This window comes from Lepidochelys kempii, chromosome 2 (genome assembly GCF_965140265.1).
Source record: "Lepidochelys kempii isolate rLepKem1 chromosome 2, rLepKem1.hap2, whole genome shotgun sequence".
Lineage (NCBI taxonomy): Eukaryota > Metazoa > Chordata > Testudines > Cheloniidae > Lepidochelys > Lepidochelys kempii.
Genome location: NC_133257.1, coordinates 143,570,956 through 143,591,264, shown reverse-complemented (window position 1 = coordinate 143,591,264; position 20,309 = coordinate 143,570,956). Strand labels below are relative to the sequence as shown.

Genomic DNA, 20,309 nt, shown 5'->3' with positions numbered 1-20,309 from the left:
AGGAGGTTTTCATGCAGGTCCCCACATCTGTACGCTAGAGTTCAGAGTGGTGAAGGAATCTTGACACCTTTATCAACCAAATTTGTAATTTCATTAAAAATATCAATTAAGTTTGACAGGATCTATTTTCCATAAACCCATGTTGTTTGGCATTAATTATATTACTCTCCTTTAATTCTTGATCATCAAGTTCTGTATCAACTGCTCCATTATCTTGTCTGGGATTGATGTGAGGCTGATAGCCCTATAATTTGGTCCATCACAATCCATCTTTCAAGTTAGAAGGTGCCAGGCGTGCATTCTGGGAAACAATTTCCAAAAAAGCGGGCAGCATAAAAGCAAGAGGCTTTGTCTGGTGGGACACTTTGCATATGCCTGGGGCTGGCCATGCCTATTGTGCTGCAAGAACAGCAGTATTCTTGTAAAATCTGAAACCACTTTGAAAGGGACATGATCAGGTCAGTAACACACGAATGGGAACACAGTATAGTGAAGTTTACTGAAATGAGTTTGGGACGGCTACATTACTCTCAAATATAGTAAAGAAGTGGTGGAATGAGAAGCATCCTGCACAGCTGTCTTTTGCATCTGGACAGCTCCTCCAAGGCAGTTTCCATAGCTTCTGTGATTTGGCTCCCTTCTGCACTGTGCAGCAGAGTTGTTGTGAGTGATTTCACTTATTCTTTAAAAGTAAATGATCTTACCTGGTATGAAGTTAGAATCGAAAATACAAGCTTGACTCTCAGTGGTGTTCCCAGAACACTGGTTGCCCACTGGAAATAAAATGATACACTGACGAACACGGAACTGGACTCCAGATGAATCACAATCAGACCACTCAGACCAGTCGGACCAGTTGTCTGTATTAGTTATAAGGAGAGGGAAATATTGGAAATAAGTTGTGCAAATGAACCACATCAGAGTGAAAAATTAAATGTCTTGCTATAAATAAGGACAGGATACATGCCAGATCTTCAGCTCATGTAAACTGGCATAGTTCCATTAACTTCAGTGAAGCTATGTCAATTCACATCAGCTGATCATTTGTCCCATATATGGCGAAGACCACAAAAAATGCAACCTTCCCTCTGAAATTGACAGTTCAGTATTGTAAATGTTCTACAGGATGTTATGTTCATCACAGCAATATTGCATTTCCCCCCACTGTACTTGTGTGCAATAAAAAGTCTAACTATGTTGCCTTAAGTTTATCACAGGCCTTCAAGGCAGACAATGCCAGTTTGTTAATTTAGGTAACTGACCAGTAGCAACATAGACCTATAGAAATGTTTTCCAGGCAGGGCCGTCCCTAGACATTGTGGTGCCCTATGCAGCCCCCCTGAGAGGGGGGAGGGGCTGACCCTAGGCCTCCACCAGGGACTGAGCCCAAGATCTGTGGGGGGGGGGGGGCAGGAGCAGGCTTGGCGGGCAGGAGGGAAACCATCCCACAGCATGAGCCAGTGGAGTGGAGCGGGTTGGGGATGGGTTGTTCCACTTCCTAGCGCCCAGTGATTGCAGGGCACGCCCGACCCTGCACTCACAGTGCGGTGGGAAGTGGAGTGACATGACCCCAACCCGCTCCACTCTGCTCTCCTGGTGCCCAGACTTGGGGGTAGGGGGAACTGCCTCCCAGAACCCACCGGCGACGCAGCTGGAAGCTGGCACAGCAGAGCAAGCTGGGGCCGGGTTGCTCCACTTCCCGCCGCCTGGTGAGTGCGGCGTGCGCCCGACCCCTGCTGCAGCCCCCAGGATGTAGCTTAGGGGAAGGGGCAGAGCAGGGGTGGGAAGAGTTGGGGCGGAGGCTTTGGGGAAGAGGCGGGGCGGAGTGGGGCAGCTTTCCTGGCCAGCTCAGCCGGACGGGGGATTGGGCTGGCCATTGGAGCAGCACACAAATTTCCTGGTGCCCTATGCAGCTGCGTAGTTTGCATATGGATAAGGACGGCCCTGGTTCCAGGTTTGATGCAAGATGTTGGTTTAAATTAAAAAAAAACCAGCCACCTTCTTGTTACTCTGGCCTTGTTCTTCACTTCTGAAATCGTAAGGCACTCTTCTATATCTCAGATCAGATCTCCAGGTTCCTTCTCTGTATCAGGTTTGGATCATTGTCAGCCTCTGTTTCTTTTTTAGCTTTGTTCTTCTGTCTATCTAATTTTATTTAATGGATTTTTATTTTCACACCATGCTATCTCTGTGTGATCTCAGGATATTGCTCTTAAATGAAGTGAATTTATCTGATCCATATTAGATACTGTGTGTTTACTCATCTAACGTCTTTCTTACAGTACATGAGTAAGTCCTGTCTTCAAGGCACTTTTCTAGGGTTGGTGTACAGTAGTAGATAGAGGGCTGTAAAAATCATTTGTTTCACTTTCCAGGAGTTCGTGGAAACAGATACTCTTATTCAACAACTAAGTTATGCTTGTGTTTCTGGTTTGAGTTAAATCAATCCAATAACCCAAAGCAAAACTTAGATCTCACTATCAAATTTCACCTAGTTTTGTGTCAAAACCAGGCAGATTCAAAAATGTCACATGATTTCAAATGCAAAACTATAAAGCAGCCTCATTCTACTGCAAAGTGGACCCAAGTTCATTCAAAATAAATGTAGGGTAATTTGAAAGGGTTGTGAATCTTTTGGAGTAAGCAGTCTGATTTTTAAATGAAAAACCTGAAACCAGAAGAGTCTCACATGGTTTCAGCTTTTACTGTGAATATTCTGCATAACTCTAGCATATAGTACTCATATTTACAAATTACCATTCTACTATCTCAAACAATAAAATAAAGTCCTAAATCACTTTTAAAAAGTATGCTATAATATCTAATAGTGAATGTTTTCAGACTGCATTTTTGTAAAGCTTAGTTCAGGGTGCTGTGTATAACATAGCACTGTTGCTTATCTGCTCCCTAATTAAAAATTATGTTTTAAATAAATGGGGTGGGGGAGATGGAAATAATTTTAGGGTATTAAGTAAAATTCAAAAGAAATGTAAGGCTGTGCTCACACTGCTGCAAGTTTAAAGTCATTCTGTAAGGTTAAAAATTTTAGCCCAGATCCTTGACCTTAGCTGAGAAGCATACAGATCTCTTAAACAGAAGCCTATGCACATCCCCAATCCTGAGCTGGCTATGTTATATCAAAAAAACATGGGTAAATCTGGTGGAAGCATACTAATTTTGATTACTCCCTCTAGAATAAAACCCACCAAATTCCCTTGGTCATATATGGCTAAAAGCTCTATATTGGAGGCTAGGCCAATGATCAACAAAATGTATTCACCTTGGTTATCTGAATGTGAAATTATTCATGTATATTCAGGTATGTGTATATGGATGAGGACACTCTCACCTGTGCTGAATGACAGCTCTTTCTGCTACAGGCACATACAGTTATTTGGCATGAATGCTTGGAAAGAAGCACTAGTGCAAATAATACGTGTGTATTACCTTAAGCATACAGCATCAAACTTTGACTTTTACTTCCTGTTTTGAAAGTAGGCACTCTACATGGAGTTACCTCACTGCTGTTCATCGCAAGTAAACTTAAAACCTGGCCATCTGGGGTTGCTTTGAGTCCAGACCTGCCTATACTGGGCCATTGAAACGGGTAAGAAACAGGTCTTATGGCCAAATAATCAAGATATTTTTTATCCTTATTGTATGGAGTGGCTTTAGTATGGTGTTTCTTGTCACATTCATTCACTGCCTCCACAATCAGGGAGTTGGATGCAGGATGGGTGGGAAAAAAATTCAGAGTCCTTAGCTGGGACATATTTTTATTGGTTCTTTTATATGTTGGTGGTATCATTGCTGGGCTCTGCCACATGGTCTTGTCAGGATCCAGTAGTGCCTCATTGATGGGCAGGGCAACATAGGCAGAAGGAGTCCATTGAAGGATATTCAGGAGTTTATGCAGCAATTCTTTGACTTCCTTCAAGGGGATCTGTAAAGAGTCTACATAATGTTTAATTAACCCCTGGAAATCTCATACATCATCAGCTATAGAAGGTGGGGGAGGCATAACCATCTCATCTGGGGAAGAAAAAGAAATATTTGTCTGTGAGGTAGCCTCCTTATCTGCTCTGGCCTCCTGCTCCTCGAAGGATACTTGAACCTGAGGAAGGTGAGGAGGGATAGACAGGGTAGAAGAATTTCTTCTTCTGTAGCCCTCCACAAGACATTAGAGGCGCCCCCCCCAAAACTGTTGGCGATATGGCAACTGAAGGGGTCCATAGGACATGAGATGTGGCATCACTGTGCTTGAACCAGATTGTGGGGGCATGTGCTTGTCTTTGATGTAACTCTTCTTTTTCCTCAAAGGTAGGAGAAAGGAACTCAGCCAAGAGTACATCTTTATCAAGCGGGGGAGCTCCACCACTCTCCAAAGATGTCAGAGAGTCAAACGATACTGGGGAAAGGTCCAATCTTGATGAGCATGCTTGTGTTAGTACAGATAATCTTTCGGTACCCACTAGCAGGGGATACTCCGGTTTAGCTGAAAAAATTACATCTCTGGAATATCTGAATTCCTGTAGTACTGGATAAGTTTGAAGTATGGGGCTATGTTCCACTGTCACTACCAAGGACATAAGCTGCTCCATCTGCACTCTTTTGGTAGATATAGTTGGTATCAAGGAGGATGTCTTAGGAAATGTCAAGATCATAGGAGAGGCATGGCTACTGGTACTAAGGATGTCTTGGAAGTCAATATAGGTACAGATAGTACCAATGGCATTGTAGGCACTACCTTCTTAGAAGAGGAGTGCTTAGATTCCTGTGCTGCTAAGTTCTGCTTCTTCAGCACAGATGGTCTCGGAACTCAAGCATGTTTGGTGCCCTGTTCTTAGAAGAGCCCGGAGCCCTGGGCATGAGGTTGGTACTGACAGTGCCTGAAGCCTCAGTAGTATCCAGTGTGGGTCTCCAAAACGGACTGACTTGGAGGACACTGAGACTTTTTTGAAGTAGACCCCTTCTGAGGAGAATGAGCTATATTTTCATGGGGCTTCTCCAAGGCTTTACCTTGGGCAGATTCAGGTGAATGTGCTGAAATTGAAGAGGCACCGTACTCACTCTGATGCTAATGTCCAGGGGGCATCCTGGCTTGGATCTGAGGCTGGATGGAGAGAGACTTCCATCATCAAGACAATGAGCCTTATCTCTCAATTCTTCCTAGCCCTGCCTTTAAAAGCACAGCAAATGGAGCACTTTGAGGGAACAATGAAACTCCCTCAGGCAGCAGATACAAAGGGGAGTGCTTGTCAGTAACTGGGATAGCTTCCTGGAAAGAGAGGCACCATTTGAAGCCCAGTGAGCCACGGAATACCCCAGCACAATGGTGATCTGAGGAGAAAGTTCCCAGTCCCCAGTGGGGAAGGAATTTAGACTGACCCCTCTAAAACAAACAGAAAAAGAAAGAAAGAAAAATTAATTAGAGTCGTTCATGGTTCTGAGTAGAAAGGCACACTAATGCGCCATCTCAGGTGAAGGTGATTGAGAAGGAACTTAGGGCGGTTCAATCTCATAGCCCTATATAGCCTCAGTGTGGGGCATGAGGACATGGAGGGCACATGCACAGGTCCAACAGGCACTGCTACCAAAAATCTGTGATCAAAAACATGTAGTGTAAGTGCACCTGAAGTTGAGCACCTATCTGTACACTAAGTGAAGAAGAATCAATGTTTATCCACATTCTTCTCCAACAGAACTGTGCATTTCTTTCTAAAAATTCAATTTTTCTTTTCCATTATTTGTGTGTGTGAGTGACTGGTCCAAGGACAGCATGTTGTTTCTCTCTTGATGCTGCCACAAATACATTATTCTAAGTACCCAATATTATTGTATGCAATACTACAAATTATAGACACCATTGCTCCAGATAACATTCAGTGATATGCCGTACATAGAGAATTACTGATCAATGGTATAGACATTCCATTCATTGAAGTAAGATTTTGTTTAGTTAAAATTAAAAGATAGGAATATAAAGTTGAAAAGACAGTTTGAGAAACAGTTATTGTGCATAAACCATTCTGTAATTGTTTTTCAAGTGTAAATATCTTGGTCACTTCCAGTTGTAACTGACATTTAAAAAACAAAACCTCAACACCTCCTGAGGATCAGCAGCATGTAAAATTTAATTTTCTGTTAAATTTTGGCAAAATAAAACTGTTTGAAATTGCAAGAGCCCTTTTTTTTTCTTGTTCACCACTTGAACAATTATCATCATTATTCTCTTGTATTAAAAATTCCACCTGGGTTTGTAATTTCCAGATGCCAAGTTTCAACCAAAGATCTGTTTGAAATGACTATATTCCTTTCCCTCTTAAATCTGAGATTTGTACACTTGTTTTAAAAATGCAGGCTCTCTGTCCTGCAAACTGATTAGTATAGGTATACTCCTGTGCCTGTGGGTGTTCCCCTCAAAGTCAATATGGCCCTGCACGCATGCAGCGGTCTGTGCACATGGAGCAGTTTACAGCAGCCAGATCACAGTTTTGGCCCATAATGTGTAATAAGAACAGTAAAAGAGAGCTCTGAAAAAGCAGCTACTGCATATGGCAATGGCTACTTTTCAAACTAAATCACAGCTAGTTAGAAGACGTATTTGTTTGTGAGGGGGAGACAGAAGAAAACAAACTGCAAATTTTCATCTAAAATAAGGTTGGTTTTTAGTTGGATTTGAATATTAGACAAAGCAAGAGGTATGTGAGACTTGTGTCACTCTGATGATTAAAAGGGCTTTAATGTAGATGATATATGCTTTTTGTCGGAAAAAACAGATTAACAATCAAGTCATAATAAGCTAAAGAGCACAAGTTATAATTGCCTGAAAACCGGGGTTGCTAATGGAAATGCTAACAGACCATTAACAATAGCTGCACTGTAAGAGAAACCACTATAATAATACTGGAAACAGCACAAGAAACATGACAGTTCTGACCTTTTAAAAATGCCTTAAGGATCTGAGGCTGCTGTGATAATTTTAAGTACATATATGAGCCATCCCTCTTGAGGAATCCAATCAATTACAGAGTTCTATTTTCACTTTTTAAAACCCAAGGTGGAGAGTAAAGTTTGCTGTAATTTTGACAGAGTAGGTGCTATTTTATTCCACGGCAAGTCATGAAGTACTTAGAAAGGGAAATTACTTGTAATTGTAGTTTGGGTAATAGCATCTATAAATTCACACTCTTGGGTCTTGCATGCTCATGTGCATGACTTCATCACATGAGAAATAAGTTTATAAACCCCTCAATCAAGCAGGTAATGCAACAGAGCATTATTGCTGCTAGCAGACATTACTTTTTTTCCAATAATCAAGAACAGAAGGTGTTAACAATAACCTATAAACCAGCAAGACATAAAAGCTTTCCCAGTGGTTCCTGTGCCTTGACTTATCTTTTTATGTTACTTTTTACTTTCTACTTCTGATTCTTTTATTAGTCCTTTTATTTTCCTTGTTTTGCAAAGATTTAATATTTCACAAGACCACTTGGCAAGGGTCAAGACAATCAAAATGACAGAAAATATCATGGTCCACTTCCATGATGATTACATATAGATATTACAGTAGTGCCCAGAGGCCCCAAAGTGATGTACAAGTATGTACAAAGATGCAGTTCCTGCCCCAAAGGTCTTACAATCTAGGAAAGCATTTTAAAGGGTTAACATTTTTGTAAATGTGAAAATAGATTGCACTAAAATTTGTTCCCATTTCTTACTTTAGAAGAGCTCAGGTATAATTTTTAAATCAAAACGTCTTTTTTTTCAGATCAGGAGCTAGGTAGGTTCTCAGGTGGTGAGAACTGATACAACTCCATTGAAGTCTTCAGCATTACATTGAGTTACATCAGCTGAGGATCTAGAGCCTCCAAACTTCTGCTTGCCCTACAACACCCAGTACTACAACTGAAGTGTTTGTTGTGCTGTTATAGCTAAAAATCTCTCAAAGCATCAATCTTTTGTGTACAGAACTACACCATTTTAAATTGCATTGACCTGAAACCTGCAAACTAAACTGATAGCCTCTTAAAAATTCATTTAACATGACATTAGGGCTATCTCCTGTGGGCCAAATTCTGCCCTTAGATGTACAATCACAGCAAATTCATTGTAAGCTGATGTGCATGTATCAGAGGACAGAAAGAATTTGTTCCTAGATGTTTAATAGGTTGATAAAAGCAAAATGTACTTTACTGAACAGGTTGAGCGATAGCAGCCCTATTTTATGGTATATTCAAAGCAAAGCAGTACTGTATGGATTTGCTGTACCTGGACAGGGTTGTGTGTTGCAAAGTGCCTCTTCAGTGTGAAGTCCAAGGCAGATGTCCCCTCCATAGGCTGGGGCTGGGTTTGTGCATGAGCGGGTCCTCATGTAATGTCCACCTCCACAAGTTGCTGAGCACTTTGACCATGATGACCAACAAGACCAACTTCCATCAACTGGAAAGAAATAACAACTCATTGTTCTAAGGGTACGTCTACACTATCCGCCAGATCAGCGGGTAGAGATCGATCTATCAGGGATCGATTTACCGCGTCTAGTGTAGACGCGATAAATCGATCCCCAATTGCTCTGCCGTCGATTCCTGTACTCCACTGCAACGAGAGGCGGAAGCGGAGTTGCTATTCTCGTAGCTGAAGTTGCGTATCTTAGGTCAATCCCCCAGTGTAGACCAGGCCTAAATCTCTGCATGGCTGAACCACTTAAATCAAGCTATCCTGTTTGTGTTCCATGAGCATGAGTCAAAGTCTACTACAGTCAATGGAAGATTTTTACGCCCCACCTGGCAAATGGGATCAGGCTACGAAGCTTACTTTGCATTCTGAGATTTACAAAAGTATTGTCCAATGGAAGGAAGAGAAAGGAACTAGAGCCCTGTGTGGATACAAAATTTATGTTCGCGGATGCAGATATCCGTGGATAAAAATAGGTATCTGCGAAGCTGCAGCGCTCTACCTGCGAAAGCAGCAGCATGTCGGGCCTCTACTCCCAGGAGCCAGTGCCCTGCACTGGTAGCTCCACCGGCGTGCCCGTTCCACTCACAGCCCCACCCCTAGCCCTGCCCATTGGAGCGGGCACCCACTCACTGGCAGCTGTCCCTAGTCGTGCTCATGTGTGCAAGCGGTTAGCTCAGCACCCAGGAGCCAGAGTTTGAGTGTGGAATGTGATGAGTTCTGTGCTGCTAACAGCTTCTGCCCTTGGGGCAGTGAGTTTGTTTATAAACAGAGGCAGGGTGATTACGATAACAAAAGGCTTGTCACTGAATTAAACGAAGGATCATTCGATGATCCTGAAAGCATTCCCAGGCACTCCAGTTAAAAGAGAGAAAACAAAGGGTAGGTTGCACCATTTCAAAAAAGACACTAAAATGGGGGAGGGAAGGTGGGGGAGAGAGAGACAGAGTACAGAGAATGGCAATAAAAATGATTGGGGGTATGAAACAGCTTCGTATGAGGAAAGATTAAAAGGACTGGGACTGTTCAGCTTGGGAAAGAGACAACTAAGGGGGGATATGATAGAGGTCTATAAAATTGTGAATGATGTGGAGAAAGTGAATAAGGACACAGCTTGGCTGCCGTGGGTACTAAGCACCTGCTAATTTTTTCCCCATGGGTCCGCCAGCCTTGGAGCACCCACAGAGTCAGCACCTGAACTCTGAACAAGGAAGTGTTATTTACCCGTTCACATAACACAAGAATCAGCGGTCACTCAAGGCTATTAATAGGTAGCAGCTTTAATACAAATATAAGGAAGTACTTCACATAACGCACAGTCAACTGGTGGAACTTGGGTTTTTAAAAAGAACTGGATAAGTTCATGGACGATAGGTCCATCAATGACTATTAGCCAAGATGATCAGGGATGCAACCCAGTGCTCTGTGTGTCCCTTAATGTCTGACTGCCAGAAGCTGGGACTGGATCACAAGGGATGGATCACTCAATAAATTGCCCTGTTCTGTTCATTCCCTCTGAAACAACCAGCTCCAGCTACTGTTGGAAGACAGGATACTTAGTTAGATGGACCACTGGTCTGACCCAGTATGGCCTTTATGTTCTTTATAGCACAACTGCAAAAGAATGTCTGAAGTTGAGGTTTCATAGAGATGGGCTGAGAGTGTGGGTTTTCGGTTTCAAAAACCAAAGCAGGTTTGGTCTGGATCTGGATTCCATTATATCCAAACCATGGAAATTGGAGGTGGCATGGATATTTAGCCCATCTCTGTTTTAAGCAGAAATATGCATATAGATACATTTAGGTTTCTGGTTTTAAGTTTAAAATGATATCACCCTCTCTTTTAATATTTACCTAAGAAAATAATTTGTATTGCCAACACGTCTGCTTATCTTTATAAAAATGCATAATAAAATACACACCGCTAATAGGTTAAGCCTATAATAAACAAAGCAGATTTGCCAGTTAATGATTTTACTGGGGTATTCCCTTTCTGACTCTGAAAATTGTTTACACAGTTTTAGTTTTCCCTGCCTACCAGTCTCATGCAGTCCCCAGACAGCTTTACAGCAGGGATTCTTGTTGGGCTGACAGATTGTACATGCATAACAAGAGCATGGTTCAAAAGATGCATAAAAGAGATTTACAAATACTTCTTGAAATATGTCCCCATTTTTCTGAAAAACAAATGTTACATAGCTGTAGCTTTAAATACATTTTCAGAACATAAGAACTGCTACATCGAAATACACTAATGATACATACCTAGTAAATACATATTGAATGTATATGTGCACAGCAGGTATTTATGCCTGCACATAACTTGACATAACTTTGTGTAAATACATGACTTATGTCCATAAACTAGGCACATACACTTAGATTTGTATGTAACCCACACACCTTCCGGGTGTGGTGCTCTGTCCCATCTAGTGGCACCAAGATTGCTTAGAAAGAGATTAATGAGTCTGCTCTACAGCCTTAGCTAACAACCATGTGGCTTTTAGCTCATGCAGTAGAGGCTCATGCATTTAGCTCCAGAGGTTCCCAGGTTTGATCCCACCTGCCGAGGACCAGGGTTTATTGGTGTTACGTGCACAACTGCACACACCTAACTTTGAAAATCAGGCACCAACTGAATTTCCTTTTATAGGTATCCTTAAAAAGTGGATGTTTACCATCCACAGTAGTTAAATTTACCATAGCATTTGCAATATTTCCCACTCTAAGCATAGGGAATATCACACTTTATTAGAGGTAAATACTCCCATTGCCTTACACAATTTATTTTAATGGTTCATTCATTTTAATGCACTCTTTGGCAAACCTTAATTTATGGTTCATTGACATCACTGAATATAAAAATCTATGTACCTCTCAAACAATACTCCTTAATGAGTCCTTTTGAACCTTTCTGTTCTAAGAAGTCAAAGAGTATTTAAAGGTGTAAAATCCTTTTCTTCAGTTTATTGATATGGCTCCGCATTAAAAAAAATTACATATGTACTGTAAGGCACTTATCAAAAATATTCATATTTAAATCTTCCAGGTAGTGACATTGAAGAATACTTTAAATATATTGAGGACAGGTCATTTTGCTTGGAAAGCAAGTTACAGCACATACATATTTGCCAAGTCAAACAGAACTCATTGATATAGAAAAACTGTAGAGGCAGGAAAATGAGTTTAGAGGATCTTTTTATTTGGGTATCAATATCTGCCTGTGCAGCTACGCAGACAATCTTACATATAATGAATATTCAGCATCTCATGCTATTCAAGCAGGCAGTTTAGTAGTTTATACCTGCAGCTACTAGTCAAATGGGCCTTTAATAGAAGTAATTAGCATATGTAAAATTTCCTTTCTATAATGTTTTACAATGTGCACTTATTGTACTGAGTTACCTTGAAAAGCAACAAACCATACAGCCAACAAAGCACTATATAAAAAACAGTCATTGAAATATTACGGTACTACGTAAGCCATTTCTGCAAAATGTTACTAGCTTGCCTGTTTTCCAGTAGCTCCTCAAAAAGAGACCATTCTGACTGATTGATCAGTCATCATTACTTCACCCACCTTGTCTCTCTAATATCCTGGGACCAACATGGCTACAACAACACTGCATACAGATTTCTGTTTTGTAACTAGAATTATTATAGGTATGTTATAAGCCTAGGAGAGGAGGCGGGAGATTGGACACAATATAACAGAATATGTGACAGAGGCTTAATTGTAGTTGTGCTAAAGGGCACCATTATAATATGTGCTGTCTTTTTTACCTATTTAGTCTGCCATCATAAATCTCTAGTCCCCAAAATAGCTGACGAGTCCCCTTTTCATATGTCTGGCTAAACTTTTTCTTCTTAACAATAGGGGATGATAAAGGAATCATCATGGTTAAATAAGATCAAAGGAGTGGGTGTTTACTGTATGAGATTTTACAGGACCTAAATAGAAATCTGTGGTTGCTTTCATCTTTCTATAATGTTGCTTAGCAACCTAGGACCATCTGTTTTCTCTTCCTTTGTTGTCCATGATGTAGAATCCTTAATGCTGATTCAGCCTTATTGACAAAAAATAAAGAATTATGAAGAAAGCTCCACACATCACATAATTTCTTTACATAACAGTACAGCAGAGCTATTGGATAAAAAAGGTAGTTAAAATAATTAATTACCTAATAATGGAAAATTGCTTTAAAATACTTCACAAGTATTCAGGTTGGTATGTTGTGTAACAAGGCCTTTTCAACAAGCCAGGGTGCTCTCAAAACAATGTTTTCTTTTATAGGGGTTGTATTTAGTTTTCCTGAGCAATCAGGCAACTCTCCTCTTAATAGCTGTTGTCTTGGTTAATAAATATTGCTCCACAAAGACAAGAAAAAAAAATCCTGGGGAAGAGGATGTTCCAGGGAAAAATAGTCTATAGAAATAGGACCTTCTGCGGCTCCAATAAAACATCCACACCACTTGCAATTTCCAAAAGACTATTAAGTAAATTGGCCATCCTTCCATGCACTTTGGGTTTTACAAAAGAGAGGAAGGAACAATGAGTAGAGAGGGTGATCCTCTTCATTCACAAACATGTAGATAAAATTGTGAAAGTCGGGGTTTTGCACAGATTGGGCAGTGTCCTTCAGAACTGAAGCTTTCATATAAGTTATTTCTAGCCCTTCTGGGTACGAAGATAAATAAAAAGTTACTCATCTAAACGTTATCTTGTTGAGCACATAGCAAAAGAGAATGAATAACAGCAAGAAAGATTGGAGTCTTCTCTGTTCCTCTGAAAGAGAGTGAACTGATAGAGATTCACAGAAATGTAAATGGCATCACATGGCTAAGTGGAATTAGAATTTCGCACTAGCACAAATGTGGGATTTTGGGGTGTCTGGGAAAGTGGTGGATTGGAGACCTGACTTTCTGCTGTGCCCTTGTGGACTCCCAGATACAACCTGATTCCCAGTCCCTTCTTTCCAAGTCCCAATGGATATCACTGCATTTCCCCTGACCTGGGGAAAGAGCAAAAACAAAAAAAAGTTTTTCACTCCCAGTTCACTGCTGCGTCAGTCAACATTCATAAAGGAAGTGTTGCATGTAGCAGACAGCTGACTCAGAGCAATGCAGCAGCAAGAAAGGCAAAGTAATGCCTGTAGGGGCAGTACAACAGTAAGAACTAAGGCCAAAGCCTTTAGGAAGGACTCTGATTGACTTAATGGCCTTTGGATCAGGTGAGAATAGCACAAAGCCCATTTTTTTCCTGGTGTATGAAGTTTCCCCAAGGATAAATTTGGTCCATTACTTTTAAATATCCTCTCCTTTTCTACAGGCCACAGTATGTCTGCAGAGAAAAAGGTGGCAGAAGTGAAAAAAGCAACAGGAGATTAACAGGTTTTTCAAAGTTGCATACACTCTCCATAATGTCCTTACAGGAATTTTTGTAGTATCTGAACTTCTCTGTATTTTTATCTTTGTGTTTATTGGTATATGACAATTTGTGCTGAATATATTAGATTTTTCACAGTTTACAAAAAAAGTGGTAATAAAAATAGTGTGACACAATCCCAAATATAGAAATAAGGTAATAAAATTTCAAATATTGAAAACAGAATTAATCCATTTCTTTCCATACACATTAGTATAACTATGTATTTCCTATATTTCAATATTCCATATTTCAACCACAGGTTAATATCGTAAACAAAACAAGAAATGAATGGGGATGGATGGACGGAGATGGATGTCAACATACATTTACAAATATTTTTCTTCATACTCAGGATGTTTAGTACTTTTAAACCCAGCATGATTCAGTATATCTCTGTACCAACAGAAAAAGCACATTATTCAGAGTTCTAACATGTTATTTTCCATGTTGTTGGACAATAATCTGAGTACAATTAACTCATTTTAACATGAATTATTTCAGATGACCATTCTTTCCAATGAAAACAGTGATTATATCCCATTAATGTGAACTGGAGTGTCACATGATATGCACAATTCTAAGCCACATTGGACCAGCAGAGGAAATAAAGTATGCTATTCCAGTAAAGGCTAGAATATAAACACATCAGAGAGAAGACTCACCAAAGATTCCCTATCTGAAGATTTCTTACCCATATTTTAGAGGTCTGGGAAATCATGTGAAAGGCATTTCATTGCTTTCCTTCTGCATGTCTAGATTGTCTAGTTATGATTATCAAAGCTTCCAAACAAAACAGGCATGCAAATATTATATATATTAATATGTTAACCCTTAATGTTAAGGGCAGCTGTGGTTTGGATTGAGCATGGAGCTGAGAATCAGGAAATCAGGGTTTTATTTTCAACTCTACCACTGATTCTGCATGACCTTAGCATATCAGTTAACTTCACTGTGCCTCAATTTTTCCACCAGTAAAAAGGGGGATAATAGTATGTATTGAACTTTGTAGAGATCTTTGAGTTCTGTGGATAAAAAACACTACACAGCAGACCCTCACTAATCCACACTTGGCTTAGCCATACACTTCATCTTAATCTTCAAAAAGAATTAATTATCTCTCCATCTCACAACAAAGACTTAATAGCAGATGTTAAAGTCCGGTCTCAGATGTTTTCATTATTTGTAAAAGATACACAACACATTTACTACTATACTATAGAGTATTAATATGAATAATTAAAACTGAACTAGGATTGACCAAATAAATGAACCAAGTACACATTGTGATTTGTTATCCTTGCTTTTTCATTGTGTTTGTTCATTTGGGCCTCAAACCTGCAAAGCACTCAGCAGCTCCTGAGATGTCAGTGCACAATTTTTTCAAAAGTGATTTAGGACCCTATGTGCCTTTGCCTTTCTGTGGGACTTTGGCACTTTTGAAAAATTACCCACTCTCACTAATTCCCAAATATCAGTAATTCACAATGGGTGTTCCAATTAGTGAGAATCTAGTGTTAGTGCCGATTCTTTTTATTAAACTTTCAGATTATTTTCATATGGTTAAGTAAAATATTTTTTAAGCATGAAAGCCTTGATGGTCAAAAGAATATTAATTTATGCAGAAGTCCCTGTGAGGGTGGGGACAGAAGAATAAGAAGGGAAGTGAGGGAAGCACAATCCTGGGCCCTGCAGTGGACGCTTCAGTCCCTCTGGGTCCTGCTCTCGCTCCCTCCACCCCAGGTGTGCATGACTTTGTATGGGGGTGGAGCCACCGCGATATTTCCTGGTGAGAGAACTAGGCCTCACTGCCTACCCCCCTCCGTTCCACCACCCCATTGCACAGCAGAAGCATGCAGTATTGCATATATAAATACAAATTAAATAGTGATAAGCAGGACAGGGAGCAGAGTAGAACCTGATCCTGCATTAATGAGAACAAAGTTGCCTAGCTGCCCATTTATTCCTGTTTACTAGCCGCAGAAAGGACTAAGAGCTAGATTATACTCTAATGATGAGCTCTGTGTAAGGGCTAGTATGAAAGAGCCCAGGGAAGGGGTTTTGCCTAAGAGAAGATCAATTCCTTCTTTGCTCTTCCTTTCTTCCCAGACATTTATAATCTGGTACTGACCCTGACCAGTAGAAGATTATTTCCTCCTACACAATGGCTCAGCGGCAGTGGCCAGTACTTTGGGGGACTAGGGCAGAACCAAAACATCATCCATTCCTTGCCCTTCTCAGTTCACTCCCTGCCCACTTGTGTGAGGGGATAGTGCCCATCGCTCTGTCCCTGATTTCCCCTCCATACCTGAAGTGGAGATGAAGGGAAGTGTGCATATGAGGGTGTAGCATGTTATATTCTGCTTAGTGCACATAGTGCTATGTGGACACCAAAGGGTATGCCTACACAATGTTTGGGTGACAGACTCAGGCTAGTGAGACTCACACTAACGCTCTAAAAATATCTGTATAGACAGCACAAGTTGCAGCTCTGGCTGGAGCTCAGGCTCTGAAGCCCACCATCCTCCCTAGACACTTGATCCCCGATGTCCCTGCTATACATCGCCTCTGCTTCCAGCCCTAAGTGAGGAAGGTGCACCTAAGCATCCTATTAGCATGATGAAAATTGCACTTAGACCGACTTCTCCTCATGAATGATTATTTTTCACCCAGACCCTGTCCCCTTAGAAGGAAAGAAGTGAGAGTGCAGGCAGCTTGAAATTTAAAATGGAACTCAAAACTTAAAATTAAAAAGGTAGTAGAGCAGTTTTTAAACTACGGGCTGGGGGAAAACCAACAGGTGTGGAGGAGCATGTGGTTCGGACAGGGACATTCCTTAGGAGAGGATCTACTAATCAAGATTCCCTATGTCCTAGTAAGGAGGAGAGGATGGAAGATGATAAAATATGGGTAGGATCTGATGAGAAACAGTCAAATGAAAAAAGTCTCATTCAATTACATCATGTAATGGGACACAGCTAAAAAGTGCCAAGTTCTTAAAGTGCTTATATACCAGTCCTAGAAGTCTAAATAAGAAAATGGGTGAACCAGAGTCCTTCGTATTAAATGAGGATATTGATATAACAGGCATCACAGAAACTTGGGTGGAATGAGGATAATCAATGGGACACAGTAATACCAGGGTACAAAATATATAGGAAGGACAGAACAAGCTGTGCTGGTGGGGAAGTGGCACTATATGTGAAAGAAAGCATAGAATCAAATGAAGTAAAAATCTTAAATGAACCAAACTGTACCTCAGAATCTCTATGGATAGTAATTTCATGCTCGAATAATAAGAATAAAGCAGTAGGGATATTCTACTGACCACCTGACCAGGATGGGAAGAATTAGTAGGGGAAGCAAAAGTGGATGGGAACCTGGGAGGCAGTGACCATGAGATGGTCGAGTTCAGGATCCTGACACAAGGAAGAAAAGAGAGCAGCAGAATACGGACCCTGGACTTCAGAAAAGCAGACTTTGATTCCCTCAGGGAACTGATGGGCAGAATCCCCTGGGAGAATAACATGAGGGGCAAAGGAGTCCAGGAGAGCTGGCTGTATTTTAAAGAATCCTTATTGAGATTGCAGGAACAAACCATCCTGATCTGTAGAAAGAATAGTAAATATAGCAGGTGACCAGCTTGGTTTAACAGTGAAATCCTTGCTGATCTTAAACATAAAAAAGAAGCTCAATGCTTTTTTTGCCTGTCTTCACAAACAAGGCCAGCTCCCAGACTACTTCACTGGGCAGCACAGCATGGGGAGGAAGTGACCAGCCCTCTGTGGAGAAAGAAGTGGTTCGGGACTATTTAGAAAAGCTGGATGAGCAAAAGTCCATAGGGTCAGATGCTCTGCATCCAAGAGTTCTAAAGGAGTTGGCGGATGTGGTTGCAGAGCCATTGGCCATTATCTTTGAAAACTCATGGCGATCGGTGGAGGTCCCGGACGACTGGAAAAAGGCTAATGTAGTGCCCATCATTAAAAAAGGAAAGAAGGATGATCTGGGAAACTACAGGGTGGTCAGCCTCCCCTCAGTCTCTGGAAAAATCATGGAGTGGATCCTCAAGGAATCAATTTTGAAGCACTTCAAAGAGAGGAAAGTGATCAGGAACAGTCAACATGGATTCACCAAGGGCAAGTCATGCCTGACTAATCTAATTGCCTTCTATGACGAGATAACTGGCTGTGTGGATGAGGGGAAAACAGTGGACATGTTATTCCTTGACTTTAGCAAAGCTTTTGATACTCCCACGGTATTCTTGCCAGCAAGTTAAAGAAGTATGGGCTGGATGAATGGACTATAAGGTGGATAGAAAGCTGGCTAGATCTTCAGGCTTAACAGGTACTGATCAATGGCTCCGTGTCTAGCTGGCAGCCGGTATCAAGCAGAGTGCCCCAAGGGTCGGTCCTATGGCCAGTTTTGTTCAGTATCTTCATTAATGATCTGGAGGATGGCATGGACTGCACCCTCAGCAAGTTTGCAGATGACACTAAATTGAGAGGAGTGGCAGATACGCTGGAGGGTAGGGATAGGATACAGAGGGCCCTAGACAAATTAGAGGATTGGGCCAAAAGAAATCTGATGAGGTTCAACAAGGACCAGTGCAGAGTCCTGCACTTGAGACGGAAGAATTCCATGCGCTGCTACAGACTAAGGACTGAATGGCTAGGCAGCAGTTCTGCAGAAAAGGACTCAGGGGTTACAGTGGACGAGAAGCTGGATATGAGTCAACAGTGTGCCCTTGTTGCCAAGAAGGCTAATGGCATTTTGGGCTGTATAAGTAGGGGCATTGCCAGCAGATCGAGGGATGTGATCGTTCCCCTCTATTCGACATTGGTGAGGCCTCATCTGGAGTACTGTGTCCAGTTTTGGGCCCCACACTACAAGAAGGATGTGCAAAAATTGGAAAGAGTCCAGTGGAGGGCAATAAAAATGATTAGGGGACTGGAACACATGACTTATGAGGAGAAGCTGAGGGAACTGGGATTGTTTAGTCTGCAGAAGTGAAGAATGAGGGGGGATTTGATAGCTGCTTTCAACTACCTGAAAGGGGGTTCCAAAGAGGATGGATCTAGACTGTTCTCAGTGGTAGCAGATGACAGAACAAGGAGTAATGGTCTCAAGTTGCAGTGGGGGAAATTTAGGTTGGATATTAGGAAAAACTTTTTCATTAGGAGGGTGGTGAAGCACTGGAATGTGTTCATAGAATCATAGAATATCAGGGTTGGAAGGGACCTCAGGAGGTCATCTAGTCCAATCCCTGCTCAAAGCAGGACCAATCCCCAACTAAATCATCCCAGCCAGGGCTTTGTCAAGCCTGACCTTAAAAATATCTAAGGAAGGAGATTCCACCGCCTCCCTAGGTAACGCATTCCAGTGTTTCACCACGCTCCTAGTGAAAAGTTGCAGGGGGTTGGACTAGATGACCTCCTGAGATCCCTTCCGACCCTGATATTTTATGATTCTATGATGGTGACAATGACTGTGAAATGCTCAGGGAGATTAGAGAGGCTATAAAAATAAAGAACTCAATAATAATGGGTTTCAGAGGAACAGCCGTGTTAGTCTGTATTCGCAAAAAGAAAAGGAGTACTTGTGGCACCTTAGAGACTAACCAATTTATTTGAGCATGAGGTTTCGTGAGCTACAGCTCACTTCATCAGATGTTTACCGTGGAAACTGCAGCAGACTTTATATACACACAGAAATCATGAAACAATACTTCCTCCCACCCCACTGTCCTGCTGGTAATAGCTTATCTAAAGTGATCAACAGGTGGGCCATTTCCAGCACAAATCCAGGTTTTCTCACCCTCCACCCCCCCACACAAATTCACTCTCCTGCTGGTGCTAGCCCATCCAAAGTGACAACTCTTTACATAATCAAGTCGGGCTATTTCCTGCATAGATCAAGGTTTTCTCACATCCCCCCCACCCCCATACACACACAAACTCACTCTCCTGCTGGTAATAGCTCATCTAAACTGACCATTCTCCAGGTTTAAATCCAAGTTAAACCAGAACATCTGGGGGGGGGGAATAATGGGGAATAATAATGGGGAATAATAATGGGGAATTTCAACTGTCCCCATATTGACTGGGTACATATCACCTCAGACCAGGATGCAGAGATAAAGTTTCTTGACACCTTAAATGGCTGCTTCTTGGAGCAGCTAGTCCTGGAACCCACAATAGGAGAGGCAATTCTTCATTTAGTTCTAATTGGAGCACAGGATCAGGTCCAAGAGGTTAATATAGCTGGACCGGTTGGTAATAGCGATCATAATATAATTACATTTAATGTCCCTGTGGTGCGGAAAACACCACAGTGACCCAAACTGTAGCATTTAATTTCAGAAGGGGGTGGGGATACACAAAAATGAGGAAGTTAGTTAAACAGAAATTAAAAGGTACAGCACCACAAGT

At 41.4% G+C, this 20,309-nt stretch overlaps 1 protein-coding gene across 4 annotated transcripts in view; it reads right to left on the bottom strand.

Moving 5' to 3' along the window:
* SEMA5A (semaphorin 5A) overlaps nt 1–20,309 on the bottom strand; it is a 655,298-nt gene that overhangs the window by 31,632 nt on the left and 603,357 nt on the right. For 3 of the 4 annotated variants that reach the window (XM_073332372.1, XM_073332370.1, XM_073332371.1), the window contains exons 18-19: nt 8,272–8,442; nt 705–860 (exon numbers count right to left, since the gene is read on the bottom strand). In XM_073332372.1, the coding sequence (XP_073188473.1) occupies nt 705–860; nt 8,272–8,442 (327 nt within the window). The remainder of the gene's footprint in view (nt 1–704; nt 861–8,271; nt 8,443–20,309) is intronic. The other variant, XM_073332373.1, reaches the window with a different exon arrangement.